This window comes from Camelus dromedarius, chromosome 16, assembly GCF_036321535.1.
Source record: "Camelus dromedarius isolate mCamDro1 chromosome 16, mCamDro1.pat, whole genome shotgun sequence".
In the NCBI taxonomy this organism is placed as follows: Eukaryota; Metazoa; Chordata; class Mammalia; order Artiodactyla; family Camelidae; genus Camelus; species Camelus dromedarius.
The window spans coordinates 56,102,463-56,127,109 of NC_087451.1; the positions used below are offsets into that span (position 1 = coordinate 56,102,463).

Consider the following 24,647-nt stretch of genomic DNA (forward strand, 5'->3'; position numbering starts at 1 on the left):
ACTGGCCATCTTTAGGACTACCCCTACCTCTCAGGACAAGGACAGTCAGAGACTGAGGCAGAAGAGGCCCCTGGCATGGAAATCCTGGTTGGCACTGTGGCTTCTCTCTGAGACCCTCTCCTCCTACAGCCGGGGCTGCATCCCCAGCACCCCGACTGGAGCACCAGACCATCTGATCGGTGCCAGAGCTGGGTGGGCAGAGAAGTCACAAAAGCCTCTGGGCACACAGAGCCCTGACAAGGGCAGGCTGGCAGGAGGAGAAGGTACTCTTCTGGGGCTTGGGAAAAACTCTCCAAGGCTGGGATGTACCAGTTGGAGCTCCATCATCACACAAATGGGTTTAAATCACATTTAGTTGCATGTGACCTTAAGCCAGTCTTTTTACCACCTGGAGTCCCATATAAAATGGGTTCATAGGGTTGCCATGGTAACCAATAGTCATGGCTAATATGTATCTATGCCAGGTACCGTGCAAAGTGCTTTACATGGATTATCTCTGTAGGTTCCGGCATGGCTCTATCAGGCTGGGCTGGTTACCCCTCTTTTACGACAGAGGGCATTTAAGGATAAGAGGGAAGATGTCATTTGGCTAAAGCCACAGAGCTAGTAAATGGCAAATCCAGAATTCAGTGCAGGCATTTTGGCTTCAGGCTCTTACTCTCACTCACTTGGCTGGTCATGGCTAATAGCTGACACTCACTGGCCACTTAATAAGTAGCAGGCACCACTGTAAGCACTGTACACAGATTCATTCATTTAATCATTATAGCCACCCTATATAGTAGTCACTTAAGAGGAAAGATGAGGACACTCAGGCAGAGAGGTGAGCTAACTTACCATCTATCTACTGCCAGGAATCTAGTGCAGGCAGGCTGACTTGAGAACCAACGCTCTTTTAAAAAAATAAACAATAATGTTTCTTCTTAAAAAAAAAAAAAGAAAGCATTACATACCAAACAAACAAACAAATGTTTAGCTCAATGAATGTTCACTACACTATGTAACTAAATAATAAACATTTCCTGTTTCCCATAAGACCCCTTCCTTCTTCCCCAAAGTAACCTCTATCCTAATTTCTAAAGCCATAGATTAGTTTGGGCTGTTTTTTATAGAAATAGAATCATACAGTAGTAATCTGTTCAATAGGTGATAGATCTACGTTGTTGGATGTAGTGATAGTTTGTTCAATTGTAGATTTATCTAGTCTACTGTTGACGCCAGCGTTTGGCTGAATGGTGCTGCTATGAATACTCTTATACATGGGTTTTGGAATACACCCACATACACACACAGAGACACTTCTATTGGCTGTATTCTCCGGGTGGAATCGTTGGTTGCTCCCGAGGGGTTATACAAATTTGATTTCTTACCAGCATTGCAGGAGAGTCCCCTTACTCCAGATTGTGGTGTTGTCGATATTTAAAATTTTTACCGATCTGGTGGACAGGTACTAATATCCAACGATGGTTTTCCATATGTATTTATCAAGTGAAGTATAACCAGAAGCCTGTACTATGTATAGCTTCTCATAACATTCCTCTGAGTTTGGTGCAGTTATCTTCCCAGTTTTCAGATTAGGAAATGGAGACAGGAGTTACTCCTCTTCCCCTTCCTCTCTTGTGATCCACTCACTTTTCTGGGGGAGGGGGGTCTTCCCCACTTTTCCCCAGTGATGCTGGCATGTCTGGTTACCAAGCTTGGGAAGCCCCTCAGGCCAGGATGTTCTCCTGTGTATGGAGAAGAGAAAGGCTGGGGGGAAGGAGAGAAAGGGGTGGGGTGGGGAGGAGAGAAAGGACAAGGCACGAAGCCTGATGTGAGGGACCAGAGATCCTGGCTCTGGGCGTGGGATGATGGGGCCAGAAGAGAGGTCTGGGACTAAGCAGAAGGCCTGACCGGAGCTATCTTGCGCTCCTCGTGCTGGTAGGGAGAAGGGGAGGCGTGCAGCTGGGGAGTAAGGGCCCCTGTGTGTGTGAGTGTTGGGATTTCTCTGGAACCCAGGTCCCCTCTGGGGTTTTACTAAATCTGAGGACTCCTCTGCGTGGTATCTAATTCAAGAGCCCTTTTGTGGGGGGTCTCTCTGGGTTCAGCAGTCCCTGGGTAGAATCTCTTTGGGGTAGGTAGCACTGTTCTCCAGGGCCAGGGGAGTAGGAGACAGGGCCTGGAGGCCCTCCAAGGAGCTTGGGAGAAGGACACAGGGTCTGCTCTGATTCTGGGCTTCTGATCTGCCAGGCCAGGAGGCACCTGGCAAGCAGACACCGTGCTCTTTGACTTCACAGGTGTCGGGGAGGCAGGGAGAATGATTTTCCCACGCTAACATCTGTTTCTCTCTGCCTTGAGTCATTTCTGTGTCTCTTCTTTTGCAAGTGCCCTCTGCATAGATTCTCCCAGGTAGCACCTTCTTTTTCTCCCCCCACCTCCACCTTCCTGGAGTCCTGAGCCTATGGTACAGGGGGCCAAATCTGTAGTAGGCAGCAACTGTATTTGGCTTAAGTCTCAGCTGGATTCCTTACTAGCTGTGTGTCCTTGGGTGAGCCTCATCCCCTCTTTGGGTGGTGACAGAGCTCTCCTAGAGCCCAATATCATTCACTTGGTTCGTCTCTGCAGACTTTGAGATTCTGCTGGTGCCCATAGGCCTGGAAACAGTGTCAACTCTGGAAGGTTGGAAGTCATGCCAGCATTGGGCGGAGGACCATGGACAAGGACTCCAGAGGTTCTAGATTCCTCCAGTGCTCTAGCTGGAATGGGCTTCACAATTCAATGAGTTCCCTTCCCCCACTGAATAGCTGGTAAAACTGGAGCTGAGGAAGGGGAAGTGGCCACAGAGCCGGCAAGGAGCACAGCTGGATGGACTGAAGATGTGAAATGATCCTGGCCAGCCCCACTGCAGATGGGCTCGCCTCTCCCCACCCTCTCCCCTGTCTCGATCTTCACTTCTGGAGCTGCACATCCTGAAGAAGGACTCAGACTCTGTCCTCTGGACCAGACTTCCCTCTGCACTGTGGAGTCCTGATGGAGATCCTGGCTCTCCGGATCTGGTCTCTCCAAGTGTGGGGCCCTGGCGGGCAAGAAGGCAGCCGGACTCACATGCCACTGCTCAGCCCACACTTGGGATGACTGCGGAGGATGCCACGCCTGGCACCTAGACAGCCGACATGGAGGGAAGCCAAGCTCCCTATTCAGTGTGGGCACAGTGCGCAGTCCAGGGCAGCCAGAGAAGGGGCTGGGAAGCCAAAGTTATGCGGAGGCCTGGGGCCCAGATTCCTATCAATGCCACGTCTGCTCTAATCCACTCCATCCATCTTGCACTCTGTGCTGTAGTCTTTTGCTGTTAGCATTTGTTTAGAATGCTTCTGACAGCTGTTTTGGAAGGCAGTAAAACACAGCAGTTAATCATACAGACTCTGGAGCCAGACTGCCTGGGTTCACATCCACTTACTTGCTGTGTGACCTTGAGTAAGTTACATAGCTCTCTGTGCCTCCCTTTCCCTATCTTAAAAAGGGGATGATTCGGGGGAGGATATAGCTCAAAGGGTATAGTGCATGCTTAGTATGCAGAGGTTCTGAGTTCAATACCCCAGTACTTCCTCCAAAAATAAATAAATAAATAAACTTAACTTACCCCCCCCCCCAAAAAAAAAAAGAAGAAAAAAGGGAATGATGATAGTACCTACTTCATAAGGTTGTGGTGAAGGGCACATGAGTGAAGCCCTGGAAATATGTCCAGCATATGGTCAGTGCTCATTAAGTGTTAATTTCATTATTATCTGTATTTTTGCCTACTGTATCAGAAGAGATGCTCCTGAGGGCAAGCCCATTAGATTGGTGGTTCCCTGAGGGCAGAACTGTGTCTTTCCCCTGGGAATAAAGCTCTCTTTCTTACTGATTCTCCAAGAAGCCCAGACTCAGCCAAGTAGACATCTGAAACTGAGTCAACAAAGGAGCTAGTGAGACACTAAGTAACAAGCCAGTGAGGGTGTTGGGTGGAAGAGGCTGGAGGGACTGAGGCTTTTTACCCCTTCATTAGGAGAATATTCCTGGCTTCCCCTCTTTCCTGGGGTGGGGGCAGGAGGTGAGGGACAGACAAGGATACAGAACAGAAGGAGGAGTTTCTTTTTCTAGTGGTAGATCTCTGGACTGGGAAGGATGGCAGGGAAGAAGGACCAGGTTTCTGATTCTGGGGGGTTCCCAGTCCTCAGGGAGGCAGCAGTCAGGTGCAAAAAACCAATACGTAGCATCTGCTTCCCATTAGTCCCATTCCAAAGCCCTTTCTTTCTTTCTTTCTCTCTTTCTCAGGTTTTTTTTTTTTTTTTTTTGAGATGGGGGAGGTAATTAGGTTTATTTATTTACTTTTTTTTTAAAGAGGAGGTAATGGGGATTGAACCCAGGACCTGTGCTTCCTAAGCATGTGCTCTATCACTTTGAGCTGTACCCTCCCCCCTCCAAAGCCCTTTCTTGTCCATTATCTCACTTTCTCTTACAACCATCCTGTGGGGTAAGCCCAATTATTCTCTCTCTCTCTCTTTTTTTTAACAGAGGATGAAAATGAGCCTTCAAGGCGTTAAGTCTGTGTCCGAGGTCACATAGCTCTTAAGTGGCTGTGTTGCAACTCAAACCCAGGTCCAGTGACTCCAAATCCCATTATATACAGCCTCTCCCAGGCACTAGCTGGTGGTGGGGGGAGGGGGTGACACACTAAACTCAGTCCTCTGAGAGCTTTCAGTCTGCTGGGGGAGACACAGATCTTGCCACCAAGGGATCTCGAGCCAAGTGGAGAACTTAGTTTCCAGCCAGGAGGGATAGAAGGGAGCAAACACTTGGTGCCTACTGTGTGCTAGGCACTTTGCACAGGGCCATTCTTTCTCTCTCTCACCTCCCCACCTTTCTTTCTTTCTTACCATTTTCCAGGTAAGGACAGTGAAACTCAGAGAGTAACTTGTTTCAGGTTCCCTGGCGAGCCTGGTGGCAAAGCTGGGATAGAATCCGGGTCAGCCTGATGCTAATACCTGTGACTTTTCCTCTACATGGAAGACCATTTGCCTAAGGGTCACTTCCTCCATGAAGTTGCTCCAAGCCCTGGATGTAGAAATGACCACATGTGCCTCTGAGTCCCCAGAGTGCCCCATATAAACACCCCCCAGGGACCTGCACTTATTTTATTCATGTATGTCTCTCCTCACTAGATAGTGAGCCCCTCAGGCGTGGAGAGTGCTCTCAGCCCTGTCTGAATCTGTTGTATGTAGCACAAAGCCTGCATACAGTAGGTGTTCAGTAAAGGTGGCTGCATGAATGGTGGGGAGGTGCTTGGAAAGCCTCCTCACGTCCATTTTCCTGCCTCCTAGGAATTATCCCAGACAGTGATGGGGGTGCACCAGAGGATGGATGGGGGATGGGTGCTGGGGTAGGAATATGGGCATCTGTCTCACCTTGGAAACCTTTCCAGATTTCCTACACTCACCTGCACTCATGCTTCCTCCCCTGGTATTTCTCTTGGCTTTGGTCCAGCTTCTTCTGCCCTCCTTCCTCCATGTCCCAGTCCCTTATCCCTCTCAGGTATGCTGGCTAGGAGACAACTCTGGCATTGGGATCAGAATCATCCTTCCTGGTCCCATTTTATTCTCACAAGAGCTTAAAGAGGTAGGATAGGTGGAGATGGCCTACCTCCACCTCAGGTTCCAAGGGGTGGGGTCCAAGTTTACACAGTAACTTGGTGGCAGAACTGGTGGGTCTAGTGATGGTGAAAGAGAGGGGAGAGGGCTGGGGAGCATTTTCTGAATCAGGGACAGGCTGGGATTCCCCCAGGAACTTGAGGAACCTACCTTTGCCCTTCTCCAAGGCAGATGGGGCAGAAGAGACTCTAGTTCATCTGTGAGATGGCATGGAGAGAATCCCAGAATCTTGTCTGGGCCGGAGCCCTCCAGCCCTTCTGCAGTCTTGATGGTTGCCAGTAGGTGCCGTCAGTTTGCAACTTTTGGTTCTGTCCCTGCAGGCCCAGCTGTCAGCTCCTCTTCCTCCTATTGCCTGGACACTTTGCACTTGCAGAAAGTAGGAGAGGGCCCAATCCAGGTGAGACTGAAAGACCCCTGCCCTGGGAGAGGAAGCAGGAAGAGGGTCTCTGATCTGCACTTCAGCATGGCTCCCCTGCAGCTTTCTAGGCAAAGAAAAAAAAATCCATCATGGGTCATCAACTATGCCTGGACAGGTGACCTTATCCTGAAACCAGTTCCGGGAGAGCAGAAACCTTTGTTGGGGGAGGATAGGTGAACCCTGGGGGGACCTGAGAGACAAACTAGGAGATGGGTCCCTGCTCCAAATGCTACTCTAGAACGTCCTCCAATCCCAGCAGGACTGAGGCAAAGGGTGGGGGACAGAGGCAACAATGGGATCTCACAGGGGGCCTAGCCAACCCTGAGAGCTGCCCAAATAGCAACACTGGGTGGATTAGAAAAAGGCACCCCTTCCTCAAAACCCTTGAGTGCCATCAGCTGGAAAACTGTCGCAACAGCTCTCCAAATCTACAAGGGCTACAAGAGAAATGGTGCCCCCTGGAGTTGTGCAATGCAGAATTTGCAAACTGAGAGTGGCAACATCCCCAGCCAATCTCCCTGTGGGAGTGGGTCTGAGCAGTAGAAGCAAACATCCAGGAAGGAGAAAGCGTCTTGGCACCTCCCTCTCCAGGAGGGAGCTCTGTCAATGCCATCCTGGGTAAGGCAGAGCGGACAAGGGCCAAAATGAGCCCTAGGGAGATAGGGGGCAGGGGAGAAGGTGGGAAGGGACAAATAGGAAGAGAGCCTATTAACCTTTTAGGGCCATTAGGCCCTTATGAGCCCCCTTGCCGCACCTCACCGGACTTGGTCTCCAGCGATTGAGGCTGGAAGCCCTGGAGTGAGGTGGAAAGGACCCTGGCCAGGGAGGCTGAATCCACGGAGCCGGGGGTCCGGGCTAGGAGGCGCGCTCTCAGCCGGGGGACTGCAGACCGCCTCAATGGGGTCGGGGAAAAATCCTGCAAGGTCGAGGGAGGGGGCCAAGGAGCAGCCCCCTTAGCCTTCCCGTGTCCTTCTCTGCCCTGCCGGGCTCCGGTTCAGAAGCGCAATCAGCGCCTGCCGTGGCTTCCAAACTGCGCGGCTTCCTTCTGCCGCAGAAAAGGACTTTCAGATATTGTAGCGGCGGAGGCGGCGGCGGCGACTTAGGACAGCGCCCCCTCCCCCTAACAGCCGCGTCTCCCTCTCCCCCTCTCTCCCCTCCCCCACCTCTGGGACGGCGCTGGGGGTGTGGCCAGGGGCCGCTATAAAGTCCGGGGGAGCCGGTCCCGGGCAGCCGCTCAGCCCCCTGCCCCCCCACCGCCCGCCGCCCGGGCCGGGCCGAGGATGCGGCGCAGCGCCTCGGCGGCCAGGCTCGCTCCCCTCCGGCCCGCTTGCTAACTTCCTCCGCTCCGTCCTTGGCCGCCAGCGGGGCCGCCCCGTCTCCCCGCGCCCTCCGGGTCGTGTCCTCCAGGCGCGCCGGGCTCTGCCGCCGTGTGTCCCCGGCTGCCCGCCCGCGCGCCCGCTCTCCCTGCCCGCGCCCTGCGCCCCGTCCTCGCCGGGTCATGCTGCCCCTCTGCCTCGTGGCCGCGCTGCTGCTGGCCGCCGGGCCCGGGCCGAGCCTGGGCGACGAAGCCATCCACTGCCCGCCCTGCTCCGAGGAGAAGCTGGCGCGCTGCCGCCCCCCCGTGGGCTGCGAGGAGCTGGTGCGAGAGCCGGGCTGCGGCTGTTGCGCCACTTGCGCCCTGGGCAAGGGGATGCCCTGCGGGGTGTACACTCCCCGCTGCGGCTCCGGCCTGCGCTGCTATCCGCCCCGGGGTGTGGAGAAGCCCCTGCACACGCTGATGCACGGGCAAGGCTTGTGCATGGAGCTGGCAGAGATCGAAGCCATCCAGGAAAGCCTGCAGCCTTCTGGTAAGGTGCCCCTGCCCTGGCACGCCCTCCCTGGGGTGATCCCCTCCAAGAAGCCCCTTCCCCATTCGGGCTGGCCCAGAAAGCTCTTGAAAAGCCTCTATGAGTTGAGCAGAAGGCAGATACCTGGCAGGGCCCGACTGGAACCGGACAGGGTCAGCCAAGGAAACTGTTATCAAGTCTCCAGCAGCCTGTTGACACCATCAAGGAAGACTCTGCCAAATCCCTCCATCTCCAACCTCCCGATGATGCCTATTTGGGAAAAGAGATCTCAATGGTAGTCCTGGCTGATGGTGCAAGAGTGGAAAATCAAGTGACCTGGTCTCTCCCGCTGCCTGCAAGGGAGCAGTCTAGGGCCAGATACCTGGAGGATGCGGATGATGGTGCTGGGGGAAAGGGGGCTTTCTATTCCTGATCCGGAGACCTCCCCTCTCCCTGGACACAGATGAAACCCCAGGGGTCTGAGAAGCCAGGGCTTGGCCTGTTGACATTGAGGTGGGATGCAGTGGGACATGCAAATTAGAAGGACTTTGGTGGTAAGGGGCATCAGAGTGGCTCACCTAGCTCTCTGGATGGCATTGGGAAGGTAGGGGTCTCTCTGCCAGGCCTGGGCACCTGCTCCTGTCCTGGGACACAGGTTTCCTACTCCTTTCTCCTGGCAGGTGCTGTTAAAAGTGGCAGAAAAGAAACAAGTCTTGGCTCCCAGCCCAGAGCTGCAGAAACCTAACGGGATAGGGAGTAGAGAAGGTGGGTGGGGGAAAGAGAAAGAGAGAGACAGAGAGGTTTCGAAGGCCCTTTGCCCTAAACTCATTCTTACACTGTCTCTCTTTTCCTTTTCTCAGCGAGACTTTCAGTTTCTCCTTAAATTCTTTCTCAGCCCTTTTCTTCTTCCTCTTACTCTTTTGTCCTTTCCTGCTGTGACCCTCCACCTCTGGTTTCACTAGTGAACAGCATTCTCACATTCTCCTTTCCTCACTATCTCCTGCCCATTATCAGTGTCTTTCTCTTTCTCTCTCTTTTCCCCTCTTTCTCCTTGCAGCCATGCTTCTCTCACTTTTGCTGAAGTCTCTTTCCGTCGCTCTTCCTCTCCGTGTCTCCGTCACTGTTTCTCTCTCGGTCTTTGTCCTTGTCTTTCTCTGTTACTTTTGGAATCTATCTAGTGGCCTTTCTCTACCTCTGCCTCTGTTTCCTGTTCCCTCTCTAACTCTGTTTTGCTCTCCCTGTGCCCCTGTCTGTGTCTGTCTCTTTTCCTGGTGCTTGAAGCTTCCATTGTTGCAGTCCGGATGCTGGGACTCAGGCCCCAAGCTTCCTGCCTTGGGTCCCAGACCGCTCCACTTCCTCAATCCTCTGCAGCTTGTTAGCCAGAGGAGAGCAGGATGCAGGGAAAACAGGAAGGAGGTGGACCCCAGGGGTCTGGGCCTCGGGCCTCTCTGCCCTTCCTGCCCCTGGGCAGCAAGAGATGGGTCAGCAAAAACATTCTAGGAGAAATGCCAGCCTGGCACTGGCACATCTGGGAAGCAGGGGTTTAGGGGGGGTGTTCCTGGGGGTGTAAATCGCTGATCCTGGGGTAGGGATGCCAGTGCTCATGGGACAGGAGGGATACTGGGACCAGACCAGACTGGGAATGAGGGCTGAGCCTTTGGGATCCCCAGGTATAATGTATCCACTCCACCCCCCCCTTTGTATTTCCATCCTCCACCGGCCAGGGGGAATCTGGCATCAGATAAGGTGGCTGGTATTCTCTTGTCTCACCAACTTGGACATGGGGCGGAAGAGCCCTCAGGCGGTCTTGGGAACCCCTTCTTCCCTGACTGGGTAGGAACACCCCATCCTGTAGTGGAAGAAACTCTGTTCCCCTAGGAGCTTTGGGGGGGGTGGCAGGAACAGTTTGTGATTGTGATGTGGTGGACATCGTGCACACCAAGGAGGCTTTAGGCTCCTTCGAATTACAGGGTCCAGGTCTCTAACGCCCCTCCCCTTTCCCTCCTTGCCTTGGCCTCCACCCTTGCAGTATAGGCAGATACCAGGAGAGGGAAAGGGGAGGCCTGGAGGACCCTGGGGAAACCAGGTACCTACTCAGCAAGCTGTTCATCCCCTCTTACCTCCCAGTCATCCCAGAAGTACCCCCTGCCCTGGCCTGGGCCTTACTACATCATGTGAAAGGCGCACCCTAGAGTTGTGCAGTGGTCCTGCAGGGTCTCTGATGAGACACAGTGGTTTGGCCTCCCTCCCTGCTGTTCTCTTTATCCCACCACTGTCAATAGGCCACTGTCCGTCCTACGGCCCAAGGCTCAGGCCTTCTTGCGTGGGGAGTAGTTTGGCAGAGGGATCAATCAGGCTCTTCTTCCTGCTTTTTCCTCTTGGGGCTGAGCTTCAGCAGGTGACTGGGGGTGGGCAGTCATTCGGCATGCCCCCTCCCTTGGCCTGCTATGGTCCGGCTGCCTACTCTTTGCTCCGGGGGCAGGTCTCCCCCATCCATCTCCAGGCTTCCCCCCATCACCACCCCCTGCCCTCCTCCATGACCCCCCGTCCCAGCTTTCTGAGCCAGAAAAGGTTGTGGATTAACACTGCTCAGGCCATTCGAGGTGGGGGCGGGGTGGGACATGTGCGTCAGAAGTCCAGGATTCTGCATCAGTGTCCTGACCCTCGACTCTCAGAATCTGGGGGAGTGGACAGTGGGAAGGTCAGCCTTTGGGCTGGGGAGTTCCCAAGCTGTGCCCTGGGTCCCTCTGGGACAGGGTTAGGGAACAGGCAGGCTGGGTTAATTTTTAGTCAACACAGCAAATATTGTCCCCCCTACTTCAGTACTGGGAATCCAGTCATGTCATGGGAACAGGGCCTTCCCAGAAATTCTGTGCCTGGGGGGAGGGGGAAGGAGGAGGAGCATGGCTGCTTCACATTTTTCCTTTAGTTTTGGCAAAGCCAGAATTATTGGTGCCTCGGGTATCAGGAGTCTTTCCATTTAAAGACATAGTAGCTGCTGAGATAAGTCTTTTCTCCCCCCAACCCCCTGGTCTACTTCATTTCCTCATCTGTAAAAAGGGGCTGATGGTAGGACCCACCTCACAGGGCTGGGGTGTCTGGCATGGAGTAAGAGCTCAATATTGGGGCAGTGATGAAGATGGTGATGTAGAGGAAGGTGAATGGATTTAAGTGGAAACTTAACTCCTCCGATGCTGGGACTTTGGGGGACATGCAGGGGAGCAGAGAGAGGTAGAGCGGACTTCGGTGACTTTTGCTGCTGTAAACCCAGGAAGCGGAGGCCCAGCTGTCCTTCTCTGACTTTTCAGTCTGAAGCCAGCAGCATGGCACAAGGGTGAGGGAGACACCCATTGAGCTAGACCTCAAAGAAAGGTCTGGTACCCGGCGTGGGTGGTCTTGGCTTCTCCAGACAGAGTCCAGGGAAAGAAGGAAAAGGTCTTTCTTGCAGGTCAGGTGGGTGACCCTCCAGATCATGTCTGGGGAGCTGGGCCCACCTACCTCCCAGCCTCACCCTGGGTGTCTTGGGTGGGTGGCGGGGCTGGAATTGAGGCGAAATCATAGGGGTGAAATCCAGCAGCAAGAAAGAAGAAACCCTCTGGCTCTGACCATGAACTTTGCAGCCATTGGTGCCCAAACTGTGAAGCCTCTTCTTTGGGTGTTTTCCCTTTCTCTGTGGCTGGATGTCATTGGCCTCACTCCAATGGGGCGTGAAGAGGTGACCTGGACTGCCTGTGAAGCTCCACCTCCCAAACAAGCCTTTCAGAGGTCAGGAGGCCTGACCTTTGGAGGAGGGAGGTCAGGCCTGATTCCAGCTCAAGCTCAGTGGGTTTTTCTAGAGGGTACCACCTGGGTGAGCAGTACCAGCTGGACGTCCTGCATGAGCAGGGAAGTAGCAAGTCTTTAGTCAGTTTTAGAGAGGAAAACATTTTTTTAGAGACTCAAGGCTATGACCCTCACCCACCCAAACCTAGTGCCTAGGGGTGGATCTTGGGGTGGGACCTGAGTCTGCTGGTTAAACAAGGCTGGGCAAGGAAAAGTTACAGATTAAGTGGAAAGTCAACACCCGGGTGCAGTCGGTGTGCTCAGCCCTGGGTCTGTGTCCTGCCCAGGGCAGGGTCAGAGTGCCTGGGTGCATGTGGGTGTGCATGTGCGGACAAGTGTGTGTCCGGACACGTGATTGTTTGTATATGTTTGTGATTCTTGTGTCCCAGCCTGTGTCTGAGCTGGCAGGTATGGACAGACTCTGTGTGCCCATGTCCCTGTGAGGATAAGTACGGAGCCACCCTCCCTGTCTGCTGTGTTCTGCTCTAAGCTGAGACAAGAGCTGGTAATGAGTCTGCTGGGTGGTGGGGAAATCAAGGAGGGGGAGGCCAGGCAGGCTGCCTGCTCGGCTTTCCCCAGCTCACTCCCCCATGTGACGGGGGGCCCTGCTGACACAAGAACACGAACCATCCTTCCAGGCTCGCCCTAAGCCCCAGGTAACCCCGGGTTTCAGTGAGCAGACCCAGTTGTCCCCCTTAATGGTACTTCTGAAGTTAAGGGATAAACATTCCAAATATCCCTTCATCATCCCCTGTCTGTCATTTGTGAACTTTGACCCATAGAAACACAATGTTGGAGAGTTGTCAAACTTCTGCTGCAGATCTCCGGGTCCTTGAGGGCTCTGCCACCCCCCGCACCACACCGCCAGGGCCAGGAGCTCTCTACCTCCTAAGGCAGCCCCGTGCATTAGAAAAGAAAGCAAACTCAAAGGAAAGACAACAAAACCTCTCCGGGTTGAGGGGTGCCCTCAAGGTAGTGTCCTGGGTTGTGGCAAAGGAGTCCTTGTAATCCTTCCGGCCTGTCCCGGTAGAACTGTGGTCCCTCTGTTCCCCGCTCAGCTCAGCCTCTGTTGTCCCCACATTGGGCTCTAATTCTTTTAGGGCCTCTGTTTCCTTTCTCTCTAATCCCCAGCTCCAGCCTACACCCCTGCAATGCTGTGACCTCATCCACAAGTCTCATGGCTTTGTGCAAGGCAGACGTGGTATGGGGGGGTGGTGGTCACTGGCCAGCCTGGGTCTTCTTGGCCAGAAATTTCCTTGAGAGGGTTTTCAGGGAAGAGCCTGGATCCCAGACCTCTGGTTCATAGCTGAGGGTGCAGGGTCCATCTTCTCATGGCCCCCTTGGCACAATCCTGGTCTTCGGAAATTTATCCACCTCTTCTTCTGTTGCCCACACCAGCTGGGAGGGCTTGCTGTAGTGGCTTCTCCTTGGTTGACCTTCGGGAACCGGTGTCATCTTTTGGGACAGAAGTCCCCTCCAGACTGTCCTTCTTGGGCTGTTAAATATGCAGAAGGAGAGATTGTATCTATCTGCTTCATTGATTCCTCCCCTCTGATTATTTTTTTCTAAGCCAGCCCTGCACCCGTGACAAAACCTCTTCCTATACTTGGTGACTCAATTTTATAAATAATGTTTGGCGTTGAATCTTGACGAAGACTTTCTGGGGGTCTAGATTCCTCTGTGCCTGGTTGCCCTTTATCCACATGCTTCCCCTTACCCCCCACCCCCAATGAGGAAAATAAAAAGAGAACTAACTCCCCAACTAACTTTGGCTTGGCCAGAAAAATACCATTTGACCCAGAGGCAGCTCTGGGACTGCTGCCACACATGGAGGAACCTGCTAACTCCTCAGGAAAAAAAAAATCCTGACGCAAACCAGATGTAACCTTCTGTCTGGCTGCCAACATCTGGAATGCTGGCCAGGGCGCTCTGCGCTCTGGTCAGCAGCAAGCTGCCAAGCCCAAGCATTTCAGAGGTGGCGCAGATCTGTGGAGAGATCTTGCGTCCTCTTTCTCCAGCTCAGCCCTGCCTTCTGGTTTGGGCTGCCTGGATGGAGGAGCAGTGGTTGCAGTTCTGGGACTTCTGGATGAGATCTCTCTTGAGTTCAGATAGAGCCCTTAAGAAGCCCTTAAGAGCCCACCTTCAGGGAGAGGGTGGCAGTCCAGCTTCACCACCCCCATCTCCAGATCCCCAGTGCCTCGGCTCTGAGCAGCAGATACGCTCTGGATGGGGGCTGATGTCTAAGGATGGGAGACTTTGGGGTGGGGGTCTGAAAGGATGCGTGAGGGTGTTCTCTTGGTCCTGGGGGCTACACAGTGTCACATACGCACAGGCACACAGTCACATGCAGGCATACACACTCACTCCCACTTCTTTCCTCCTGTCCAGCCAATAGAGAGAGTCCTTGGGCCAGATTTCTCATCACTCATGGAAACTTTGATTCTGGCCATTTGGAAGAGGGTCAGCCGAGCCGACAGCCCTGGGGATCCCCTGGCTGGCTCAGCCAGATGCTGAAAAGAGCAGGAAAGGAGATGGGAAGAAAGGGCAGACAGAGAGGGGGATGGGAGGAAGAGCTGAATGGAAGAGGAACAAGATCCGGTGTCCCCCCTCCTGCCTGCCTTAGACCTCCCTGCAGGGCCCAGGGGACCCTCCTGCTGTCTGGGCAGCTGCAGCTGGTGACTCATCTGAGGGCTGGACTGGGTGGGGTGAGGGACAAGTCAAGGACCTCAAGAGGCATATTCTCCTGAGGAGACCCAGGGGAGTAGGGGGGGAAGCCTGGGTGCTGCTTTCATTTCTTCCCAATACCAGGCCCCCCAACTCTTCCCCAGCACCAAGCTGGAGACTCCCCAGGAAGGAGAAAACAGACAGGAGGCTGGGTTGATGTGGGGCCTTGTCCTTTCCCGGTGCTGACCTCTCCCCATCTTGACCTGACTGCAGACAAGGACGAGGGTGACCACCCCAACAACAGCTTCAGCCCCTGCAGTGCCCATGACCGCAGGTGCCTGCAGAAACACTTCGCCAAAATTCGAGACCGGAGCACCAGCGGGGGCAAGATGAAGGTCATCGGGGTGCCTCGGGAGGAAGCCCGGCCGGTGGTGAGGACCTCTGACCAAATGCGCATGTGCACAGGCCCACCCACCACCACCAGATCTGGATCATGTCCATTCAGCGAACATCCTTTGGATGTCTGCTGTGTGCCGGACGCACCTAGCACGCGTCATCGGGACCCAGAAAGTCCTCCTTCCTATCCTAGACATTGCTTTCCTGCTCATCAGTTCTAGACACTGGGACAGCTGAAGTTATTGTTAAATACTGAGACCCTTCTGTACTGGTTGGGAAATAGTGGTGGCCTCGAGCCTCCTGATGTTCCTTGGCCCTTCCCATGGATCCCCGCACCCCAGAGCTTCTCGGTAACTAAAGGGTTCATGCTGGCTGTAGCAGGGAGCCCTGGGACCCTGCTCCAGGGTCTGGCTAATGTCCTTTCTGATGGGTGGTTCTGATGGATCAGTGCCTGGATCTTACAAGCTGTTAATTAAATGATTTCATCCATCCTTCCTGCGTGGAAATCATCCCCTTCCTGTCCTTCTCCATAGGTTCCCTTTCCCCACGAGATCCCTTCATTTCATATGCCTCCTTTTTAGAAGCTCTTTGACTCAAGATCCTCTCTCAATGTCCCTCTGCTCTGCCCTGAACCCAAGCCCCTCCTTGACCTCCAGGTCTGAACCCTCCTTTCAGAGCCTTCAGTCCTGCCTCTCTGCCTTCTACTGAGCAGTTTCCTCTTCCCCCTTTTCCAGCCCCAGGGCTCCTGCCAGAGTGAGCTGCACCGGGCGCTGGAGCGGCTGGCCGCCTCCCAGAGCCGCACCCACGAGGACCTCTACATCATCCCCATCCCCAACTGCGACCGCAATGGCAACTTCCACCCCAAGCAGGTGGGTCTCTGTCTCCATCTCTGCCGGCTTGGTCCTGGCCTCGGCTCCAGGATGTCCAGGATGTCCAGGATGGGGGGCTCAGGAAGGGGGAGGCTCCCCATCCCAAACCGCGCCTCATGGATCTTCCCCAAACCTGCCACCTGCCTCAGGACCTCAGCTCATTTTGCCCACTCAGTTGTTGGCAGATGAGGAAACTGAGGCAGGAAAGGGAAGAGGCTGATCCAAAGTCACAGGGCACGCAAATGACGGGCCAGTTATCGTACCTGTCCATCCAGGGCTGTTTCTATCACCTCTGTGTTCACCATCTGTGATGCAGACCTGGCACTCCCGCCAACCTCTGCCCCCCGACACCCTCATGCCCTGCCGTCCATTCCTGTGAGCTGTTCTCCTTGTCCCTGGATGTCCCCACACTCTCTGGACCTTTCCTTCTTGGCCAAGTTTACTGCAGTCCAGTGAGCTCAGAGGACCCGTACTCAAGAAAGCCTCTGCCCTCAGAGGACATCTTGGAGCAACTGTCTGACTGGGGGGCTGGGCTGGGATTGGGGCTGGCTGCCTGAGAACTGACCTCTCACACCCTTGCCTTGGCAGTGCCACCCAGCCCTGGATGGGCAGCGCGGCAAATGCTGGTGTGTGGACCGGAAGACGGGAGTGAAGCTTCCGGGGGGCCTGGAGCCAAAGGGGGAGCTGGACTGCCACCAGCTGGCTGACAGCTTCCGCGAGTGAGCCCTGCCAGCAGGCGGGGGGGCTCAGTGCCCCCTGCTGCCCCCTCCCCTGGCGGCTGCAGAGCTGACCTGGAGCCTGGGTCTGAGTCCTGGCTCTGTCTCTGGCCCAGAAGTTTCCCTCCGAGTGTATGTGTGTGTGTGGTGTGTGTGTGTGTGTTATGAGCATGAGTGTGCCTTTGGGGTGAGCCAAAGCCTAGGGGTGTCCTCTCTGGGCTTAGATAGTCCCAGAGGTCTGTGAGTGGCAACAGGGAGCCCTGGTGTGTTTCCAAATCAATCCTAGATTCATTCATTCATTCATTCATTCATCCAGCCATCTGAAAACATTTCTTGACACATACTACCTGCCAGCTCTAGTTTTCAGCCCTGGGGGCTCCTATTCTGTCTCCTTCTGATTTAGACATATGGGGCCACCTCCTACAAGGTGAGCACAAGTCTGTGGGACAAGAAGAATCCCATTCCCATTATCAGGGGAGGAGAGTAGACAGGGACCTTGACCATTGTCCCTCCTTTCAATCTAGTCATAGGGTGGAGGCCATAGAGAAGGTGTAGGGTAGCAGGTAACTCAGTAGTTAGGAGACTCAGACCCAATCCCAAAGCTACGGCCAGCCAGGCTCCCCTTCACATCCTCCCCAGTTCCCTCCAGGGGGCAGGACCTGCAGAGAGAAGCCCACCTTTGGGTTGGGTGTTGTACCATCAGCTTGGTTGCCTAGCAACTGAGACCCTGCCACAGTGGAGGGAAGAGGGTCAGAGGAAGTCCTGCAGGACAGAGGGCTGAAGACGTGGGACCCACCTCTGAGCAGTCAGAGTAGGAGGAAAGAATGCACAATCGGACTTCACGTGCCTGATGGAGAAAAGGAACCGCGTGCTGGGAGGTGAGGGACTTACCTGGGGTCTTGCTTCTTCCCCCATTTGTGGTCACAGCCAGGAAGTCACCAAGCTGACTCCATCCTTCAGTGGCTCACTGCCTGTGGCTCTGTCTCTCTCCCCACACCTCCTTCCCTGGACCTTCCTCCCCTATGTTTCCTTACCCCTTGGGCATTTTCTGGCTTGACTGGATGGAAAGAGACTTAGGAACCTACCAGTTGGCCATGATGTCTTGTCTTTTTTTTTTTTTTTTTTTAACAAAACAGAACAAAACCAAAAAAAAAAAAAAAAAAAAAAACCCTAGAAGATGGTGTTTGGTTGATTTATTTACAACTAAGGGACAAGGATGCACGGGGAGTTGGGAGACCTGGTAAAGGACTGCAAAGGGTCAGCCAATTCACCCTCCTCTTCCCTGCAGCCTCTTCCTAGGGGATTTCTCTGAACCCAAAGTCTGTGCTGTCTGTGTTCAGACTCCTGGTGGGCAAATCATGGCTTCTGAAGAGAGGGAGGGAGCAAGGACAGACCTGCTGGGCCAGAGCTATTTCTGGGATCCGCTGGTGTGTGAAGCTGGGGCATTTCCTAGGGCATCAGGCAGCTTGGGTTTGTGTCTGGATTTGATTTATCAGTTTAGTTGGTGGGGAGGTACTGCCCTGAAGCTGGGGAAAGAAGGTAAGCTCTCCAACACATTCCACAACTCTGACTGCCTAGATTCCTGACTGCGGGGTTGGGCTGAGATTTGATTCTGAGGGGTTTGGGCGTGGGGACATCTTTGATCTTGCTCTCCTGGGCTCCCCAGGCTGTGGGCTGTCAGCACCAGCCCCAGAATTGGTGCGACTAGATTCCTGATCATCTCCCAGTGCTCACTCCTCACCCGCCCTCAACCTCTGTTGTGTATGTGCGTGTGTGTGTGTGTGTGTGTGTGTGTGTGACTTCTTGGATGGGGCCCCTTCCCAGGAGGTCACGGACAGCCTGGGGACTGCATGGAGTCTGCGGCACTCTGGGGGAGCTCCCTCCAGTCCCACTGTCTCCTGGATACCTAGCCCCTCCCTGGCTCCTAAGGGGCTCCCAGGCCTCTCGATTTCACTGGTCCTTGATGTACTGGCACCTGTGCAGTGTGATTCCTGAGTCTGGGGCTGCCATCCTTATCTCTGTAGCTCCACCTCAGTGGTGGCATCTTGCAGCTGCAGGAGATAAACAACAAAGTGACCATCCCTTGGTCCACAGAGCCCTCTGCTTCTGGGGCCGAATCCGAGGCAGGCTGGGGGAGGAGGTGAGTGTAGGCTGATGATTAAGTTTTAGGTTCCTAAGCCAAGTGTAGAGAGAGTATCTCTTGCTGAGAGGCATCTCTTCAAATTCCCCACTCATCTCCAGTTCCCCCTTCCAATGTTCTACCCTTGCATTTTTGGAATGGGTGGGAAGAGGTCCTTTTTTTTTTTTTTTTTGCCTCATGGGCCTTTGGAGTTGGGAAAAAAAAAGCTGGGTCTGCTGTGGGAGGAGCTGCACGTGTGACCTGGGATGTGCCTTTGTGATATATTTGTATTTATAGTGTGTGCATATGGCAAAGTGATATCTGAACTGTGAGTGAGATGATGGGCTTTTACAGGGCTTGTGTCCCTGGTCTGGGTGTGTGTGGATGTGGTGCATGTTTGTGTGGTGTGTCTGTGTGGGCTGTGTGGATCTGAGTGTGCATGTGTGGGATGAGAGGAGAAGAATGAAATTCACAGAGTACATATGTATTTCCCTCCTGGCTGTGAATGAGTGACTCCCCACTCATTAGATGTCCTCACCGCAGGGTCTGTGGGGAGCGGTCTGGCATCAGAGACTAGAGGATGTGCACTTTGGGAGCAAGAATCCCACATCCCACAGAAACGCCCCCTCTCCACCCCTGGTGCTTGCCTCCATGATCTGGGAGCCAGGTCTGAGTTGTCAAAAAAGAAGGAAACAAAAGCAGCTCCAAGTCCATGTGGACACCCTCTACCACTGGCAGGCCAGAGGAAGTGAACTGTCCTGGGCAGTGTCACGGTGGGGAGAACCAGGCTCGAGAGAGGAATTGCTGGTCTGCTTTGCACCCAGGCCCTCCCAAATCCCCTTGAATGGTCACTGGAATTGCCTTGGGCATCGGCATCCTGGCAGAGGTAGAAGGGAGGAGGTGGCAAGGACCCAACTCTTGTGTCCTGGTGGGGCCACCATACCTGGAATAACTTAAAACCAAAGTCCTTGAGTGCTCTGCCCTGCCTCCCCAAGAAATGTCATTCCCCCTACTGTGGTTTGGAGCAGGGGGTGGAGGGGGTCCCCTAGCCCATTGGTGCTGATATGCTTCAAGCATTTGTTTTCCATTCCCCAGCTTATTAGTGGAGATCAAGACCTGATGTCGGCTGAGGATTGGGGGCTGGGTTTTCCACTGTCAAGAAGGCAAGGTGGGATAGAGACGAAAAAAAAAAAAAAAAAATGGAGACGTGGATTGACTCCTATATTGGATTCAGGTGGGGGAATCTCTGGAGAGCTGGCCAATCCTCCTAGCCCCTTCTATCTGGGCCCTGAGGTTCCAGACATGGCCATTCCTTCAGCTCCTTCCAGGAAAAGGCTGCTTGTCCCAACCCCTCTGTCCTCTGGGCCAGATTCCACTGCTAAGTTACTCCAGGAATGTTATGAGGCATGCCGGACTTGGGGCTCCTGCTTGGCCCCCCTTTCCTGGGGAGGGGATATGGCTGTGTGGTAAATGACCCTGAAACATTCCTAACTGGAGAAACTCCCCCTGCATTCCAGACCCCTATGGCCATGTCACTTCTGACCTAGAAAGAGAAAGTCAAGATGATGTGGTTGGATGGAGCTGGGAGGCAGGCTGGCAGCTGGGATCTCGGGTTGTCATAGGGAAGAGAGGAGGACAGGGGCACTTTGTGAGTCAGGGGAGAGGGTCAAAGGGGAGGAAGCATAGTCAAAGGGGAGGAGGGACAGTGGAGCAGACTTTTGGGCACATGCATGCCCCGAGCGGGAAGTAGTGGACACCATGCCAGTCAGCCATGGGTCTAATTAGATCCTCACTGTCAGAGTGACCTGTCCACTCTGGGATCCTGGAAGCTGGGGAGGGTTGGGGGTGTAGAAGTGGGGGTGCTGTAGATAATTAGAAACATACTCTAATGAGTGAGCAGGCACCACCAGGACCACCTCTCCCCTCACTGCCCCCCTCCCTTCCCCAGATCCCCACCCCCCTCCTCCAAGGTCTGGACAATTCCAGCCAGGCTAGGGGAGGGGCTGGTGGAGCCCGAGTGGAAACCGGGTGGGATTGGCTCCTGGGCCCTTACCCAGCCTCTAAAGTGCAAACAACATATTTTTGCCATGCAATGGTATTTAATTACACATAAAAACAGAGCCATTAAACTGAAATTAAACCTTTGTTGGAATCACTTAATTCAGGGCATGACAAATTACTTTCAGTGGAGGCAGCAGTGAAGTCCCCTCAGGGAGAGATGGAGATTAGCAGCTTCGATGGCTGGCTGGGTCCCCTTGTTCTCTTGGCTGCCATGCTGACTCTAAATTCTGAAATTGAGGTCAGAACCTTCTGAAGACCAACTAAGCCAAGGGGAAGCCTCTAGGTTTGTTCAGGATGACAGGAATGGAGGGTGAGGAAGGAAATCAGACTGTCCAACTCAGTTTCAGATAACTCGGTCCATTTTATCGATGGGGAAGTTGAGGCTCAGGTGCCAGCGTCACTCAGAGCCAGGATTAGAACCCTGGCCCCAAGCCACGACCAGGGAGTCTGTTTCACCCTTTCACTCTGGGCCTGGAGACAGAGGCTGGAGCTGGGTGGGTGAGGTTTGGGAAACTAGAGCAGGCCCTGGTCGGGGAGGGTAGATTCCTCCAGAACTGAACTCCCACCTGGTCCAAGTCTGGAGACAGCAGGGAAGGGCTGCCAAGGCAGCCTTGACTTTGTAGAGGGCAGCCTGGTACCCAGACTCTGTCTCAGACAGACCTGGTTGCTTAACCCCCTGGGTGAGGTTGGGCAGGTAAAACCTTTCACTCCGGTGAGCCTCAGTTATCCCGTCTGTCAAACGGGGATGATCATTTCTATCTATAGAATTCCTGTGAAGACCAGTGGGCAGAAGGCAAGAATAGGGCCTAGGGCCCAGTTCAGTAGGTAGTTCTATTCGACTTCCTTCTCAAGACCTCTGACCCCATTTGTAATAAGATCCAGCTGGGACTGATGGTTTGTAGGGCCTTCCCTTGCTTCGACTCTCTGTGTTTGCAGCCCTTTCTCCTCCCTCCAGGCCCCTTCTCTCCTGCAGTTTCTTCTCTCCCCTGTGGTCTGGTCATCTAACCATGGGCAGAGGTCTGGGGTGTATGGTTAGACTACTGGGTAGGAAAAGGTGGTCCAGTCCCCCTAAAACTTCCCTGCCTCACCTAGTCTTCCTGTGGCTGTGTGTGAGGCCCCTCTGGGAGACAAAAGGGTCCCACACCCTGGGGAGGGGTGCTGGGGTGCACAGTGAGGTTGTGAGGTTCCAGTCTCCCTCCCCCATGTGCCCTCTACGATCCAGGAACCAGTTCTCCTGATTGGAACCAGATGGGCCTGCTCTGGCCGGAGGCCCGTCTCAGCCGAGTCCACTCACTCAACGTCCTTCCCCGGGAGTGGGGGGGCATGGACTGAGGGGAAGTGGAAGTGAGAGGGGGTCCTTTCCACTGGGGCTGGGAAACAGAGTCCTTTCCTTCTCTCTCCTCTCCAGGCTAGTAGTCTGGGAACTTTTCTTTTACCCACAGATGGCAGGTAAGATGGCCAGCTGAGGACAAGCCTCTCCTGGAGGCTTGAGCTGGCAGCCCTTGAACTTACGACCGCGTCCTCTGGGAGCAGCACCCCCCAACCCCGGCCCTCCAGTATCCATGACGTGCAGCTGAGCTGCAGGTTGCCAAACAGGGGCTAACTCTTCCTGTCCCCTGACTCCTGGAGTGGCCTCAAGTTCACTCCCCTCACCCTTGGCCTCCTCAGCCTTGGTGGACAGAGAGGTTCCTGCCCTGGGGGTTGGGGTGGGAGGGCCGGGTCGGGATGAGGCCCAGGGTTCCAGTCATTGCAGGCCTGCCAGCTACCCGGCTGCAGATGGCTGCCCCTCCAGCCTGGTGACTAGCACAAATGCTTTACAGCTGTACCCCTACTGGCTTGTCCTAGAGAGACTGAGGTGGGGACCTGGAGGACACAGAGGGGCACATGGAGAGCTGTGGTGGGCGGCGGACAACCTAGGTTGCTGCAGTAGTGAGAACAAAGAAACTTGAATCTCCAGAAAAAGCTTCCCCAACAGCAGGGGTTGGAATGGAGGCTTCTCAAATAAGGACAGATTTGGGGGAGGAGGGGTGCTGCTGCCTGGCAGGCCCAGGGCTCAGGGTCCCTGCCTCCCTTCCAGGTCTTGGTCTCTGAGCAGAGCCAGAAGCTTCTAAGTTGAAGCAGCAGGGAGGGGAGCCCAGCCTTGTCCCCACCCAGGGGAAATTGGACCAGACCACTCAAGAAATAAATTCAATTTTCCAGCATCATGGAAGGTTCGTTGGACAATAGAGTTTTTTTTCCCAAAAAAACACATAAGAAAAAAAAAGAAGTCCAATTGCCTTTGGCCGAGCTGTTTCCCAACTTCATTTCTCAGCCTCAGTTCAAGGCTTCTCATTCAAAGTGACATGTGACTGCTCGGTGACCCTGGCCTGATCGCCAGCGTTGTGAGGGGTCAGGCCAGGCCAGCCCAGAACCGGGCTCCCAGGGTCTGTGACCACCCCCACTTCCAAAAGCCCCGGGCAGGTCCAGCCCCGTGCAACGAGGTGGGGGCTATGGTCCAGACAAAAACCTTCCCCCAAAGGGATTTTGAATTTAGGGGCTGGTGAGTTCCAAATCCCAGGCATCAGGCCCAGATGGGTTTATATTGAAATGTAAACGAACCTTAAAAGTCTTGAAAAGTTTTCTTTTGGGGGGTGGGGTGGGGCGGGGGAGGTTGCCTTTAAAATGCAAACAGACCTTGTAAACCCCAGCTTAGGGGCATTCTTGGGGCTGGAATGAGGGGAGCCCGCCCTTCAGGTGGGGGAAGGGCCAGCCTTCGGTGTGTTCTCTGCAGATGATGGCCTTGTGGGGGACTCGGCACCGCAGAGGAAGGGAGGGGCAGCCAAATCCAAAGTAGAGGGCAGGCAGGGGTGATGGGGAAGTGTGGGGGTGGGGTGGGGTGGGGTGAGGTGGGGTGGGAGTAGAGGCCACCAAGAAGCATTTCCCAAGGTTCTAGGACAGGAGGTGAGGTAGGGTGGGGGAAGACCACACAGGAAGATTTGGGGAGAGCTGGGCAGTGTCTCCCTGGCTGGAGAGGGGAGGTGTGTTGGGGGTGGGGTGGAGGAGAGGGCATGACTCTAGCCTGATGGCTGAGAAAGGTCCTTCCCTAGGAGACCAGGGCTGGGAGCAGCCTTCAAGGTCTACCCCAGCTCTCCCATTACACAGATGGGAAACCAAGGCTTAGATGGATCTGTGACTTGCTTGTCTGAAGGCATAAATGAGCTGGTGGCAGATTGATTAGAACTCAGGGCTGTGTTCTTTTTGCACTGTCTCCCAGGGGGTGGGGGTGGGGCCAGGGGAGACTCTTCTGGCTCCAGAAAGGGGAAGCTAACTAAGGGTTATCATGTGGGAAGAAGGAAGGAGGTCCTGATGGAAGAGTCTGGGTGGAAGACTACAGGGGAACTATGCCACCTTTCAGGAAGAAAGAGAGACAGGTGACTTGCAACATCCTGGGCAGCCTGGGGTAGGGCCTGGGGTAGGGTGGGGACTTGATCCTGGTGGGAGAAGAGGGGCTTAGTGGAGACCCCAGAAGGAGGGGCAGACCACCCTAACCCAGTGAAGGTGGAGGCAGGGGATTGGACTTGATGACCTCTGGGTTGATAAGCTCCAAATGTCATCCTTACCATCATCACCATGGGTTTGGGTCCAGATCACCTGGGTTCTAATCACACTCTGCTATTTATTATTGTTGGACCCTGGGAAATTGACTTAATCTCCTAATCCACGGTTCCATCTCCATCAAATGAAGGTAAATAATGGTACCTACATAGTGTTGCTGTCAAGATTAAATAATACATGGCAAAGCATCTAACAGATACGTACTGCCGGTGCGATGCGCGCCAGGCACTGTTTCAGGTGCTGGGGATTCCATGTGTTCATTCTAGCCTCTTCTTCGTGGAGCTCCCATTCCAGCAGCCTGGGACTTGGCATATATTAGGTGCTAAATGAAAAGTCAATAGGCGCACTGTCTTTCTCCTAATGAACATTCATACTCCATAGCCTACAAAGTGCATTCATGTCCAGTGTGACTTTAGGCTTCTCACAACCCTACTTATGAGGTGGCTATTACAAGTGAGGAAACCCCCGCTCAGTGCCCAGAGAAGTGACTTGCCCT

At 54.2% G+C, this 24,647-nt stretch overlaps 1 protein-coding gene and 1 long non-coding RNA gene across 4 annotated transcripts; one reads left to right on the forward strand and one right to left on the reverse strand.

Moving 5' to 3' along the window:
• Positions 1–734: 734 nt before the first annotated feature.
• Positions 735–9,326, reverse strand: LOC105099017 (uncharacterized). 3 transcript variants are annotated; one of them, XR_010384670.1, is made up of 5 exons: positions 8,983–9,326; positions 8,489–8,593; positions 8,055–8,180; positions 5,817–6,148; positions 735–3,357 (listed from the first exon to the last, which is right to left on the reverse strand). It is a non-coding gene; the product is annotated as an uncharacterized LOC105099017 (long non-coding RNA). The 3 variants fall into 3 exon arrangements; XR_010384672.1 differs by having other exon boundaries at positions 5,817–6,085; positions 8,983–9,325; XR_010384671.1 differs by having other exon boundaries at positions 735–1,749; positions 8,983–9,325.
• On the forward strand, positions 7,309–17,464 carry IGFBP4 (insulin like growth factor binding protein 4). Its single transcript, XM_010991787.3, has 4 exons — positions 7,309–7,931; positions 14,670–14,827; positions 15,527–15,661; positions 16,250–17,464. The coding sequence occupies exons 1-4, from the start codon at positions 7,583–7,585 to the stop codon at positions 16,382–16,384; spliced, it is 777 nt and encodes a 258-aa protein (XP_010990089.1). The 5' UTR covers positions 7,309–7,582; the 3' UTR covers positions 16,385–17,464.
• The last annotated feature ends 7,183 nt before the right edge of the window (positions 17,465–24,647 follow it).

Bases quoted from the DNA above. Each gene is read 5' to 3' on its own strand.
- IGFBP4 (XM_010991787.3), top strand. From the start codon at position 7,583: ATGCTGCCCCTCTGCCTCGTGGCCGCGCTGCTGCTGGCCGCCGGGCCC. The intron at 7,932-14,669 runs GTAAGGTGCCCC...ACCTGACTGCAG, and splicing joins GGAAAGCCTGCAGCCTTCTG to ACAAGGACGAGGGTGACCAC. The intron at 14,828-15,526 runs GTGAGGACCTCT...CCCCTTTTCCAG, and splicing joins GGGAGGAAGCCCGGCCGGTG to CCCCAGGGCTCCTGCCAGAG.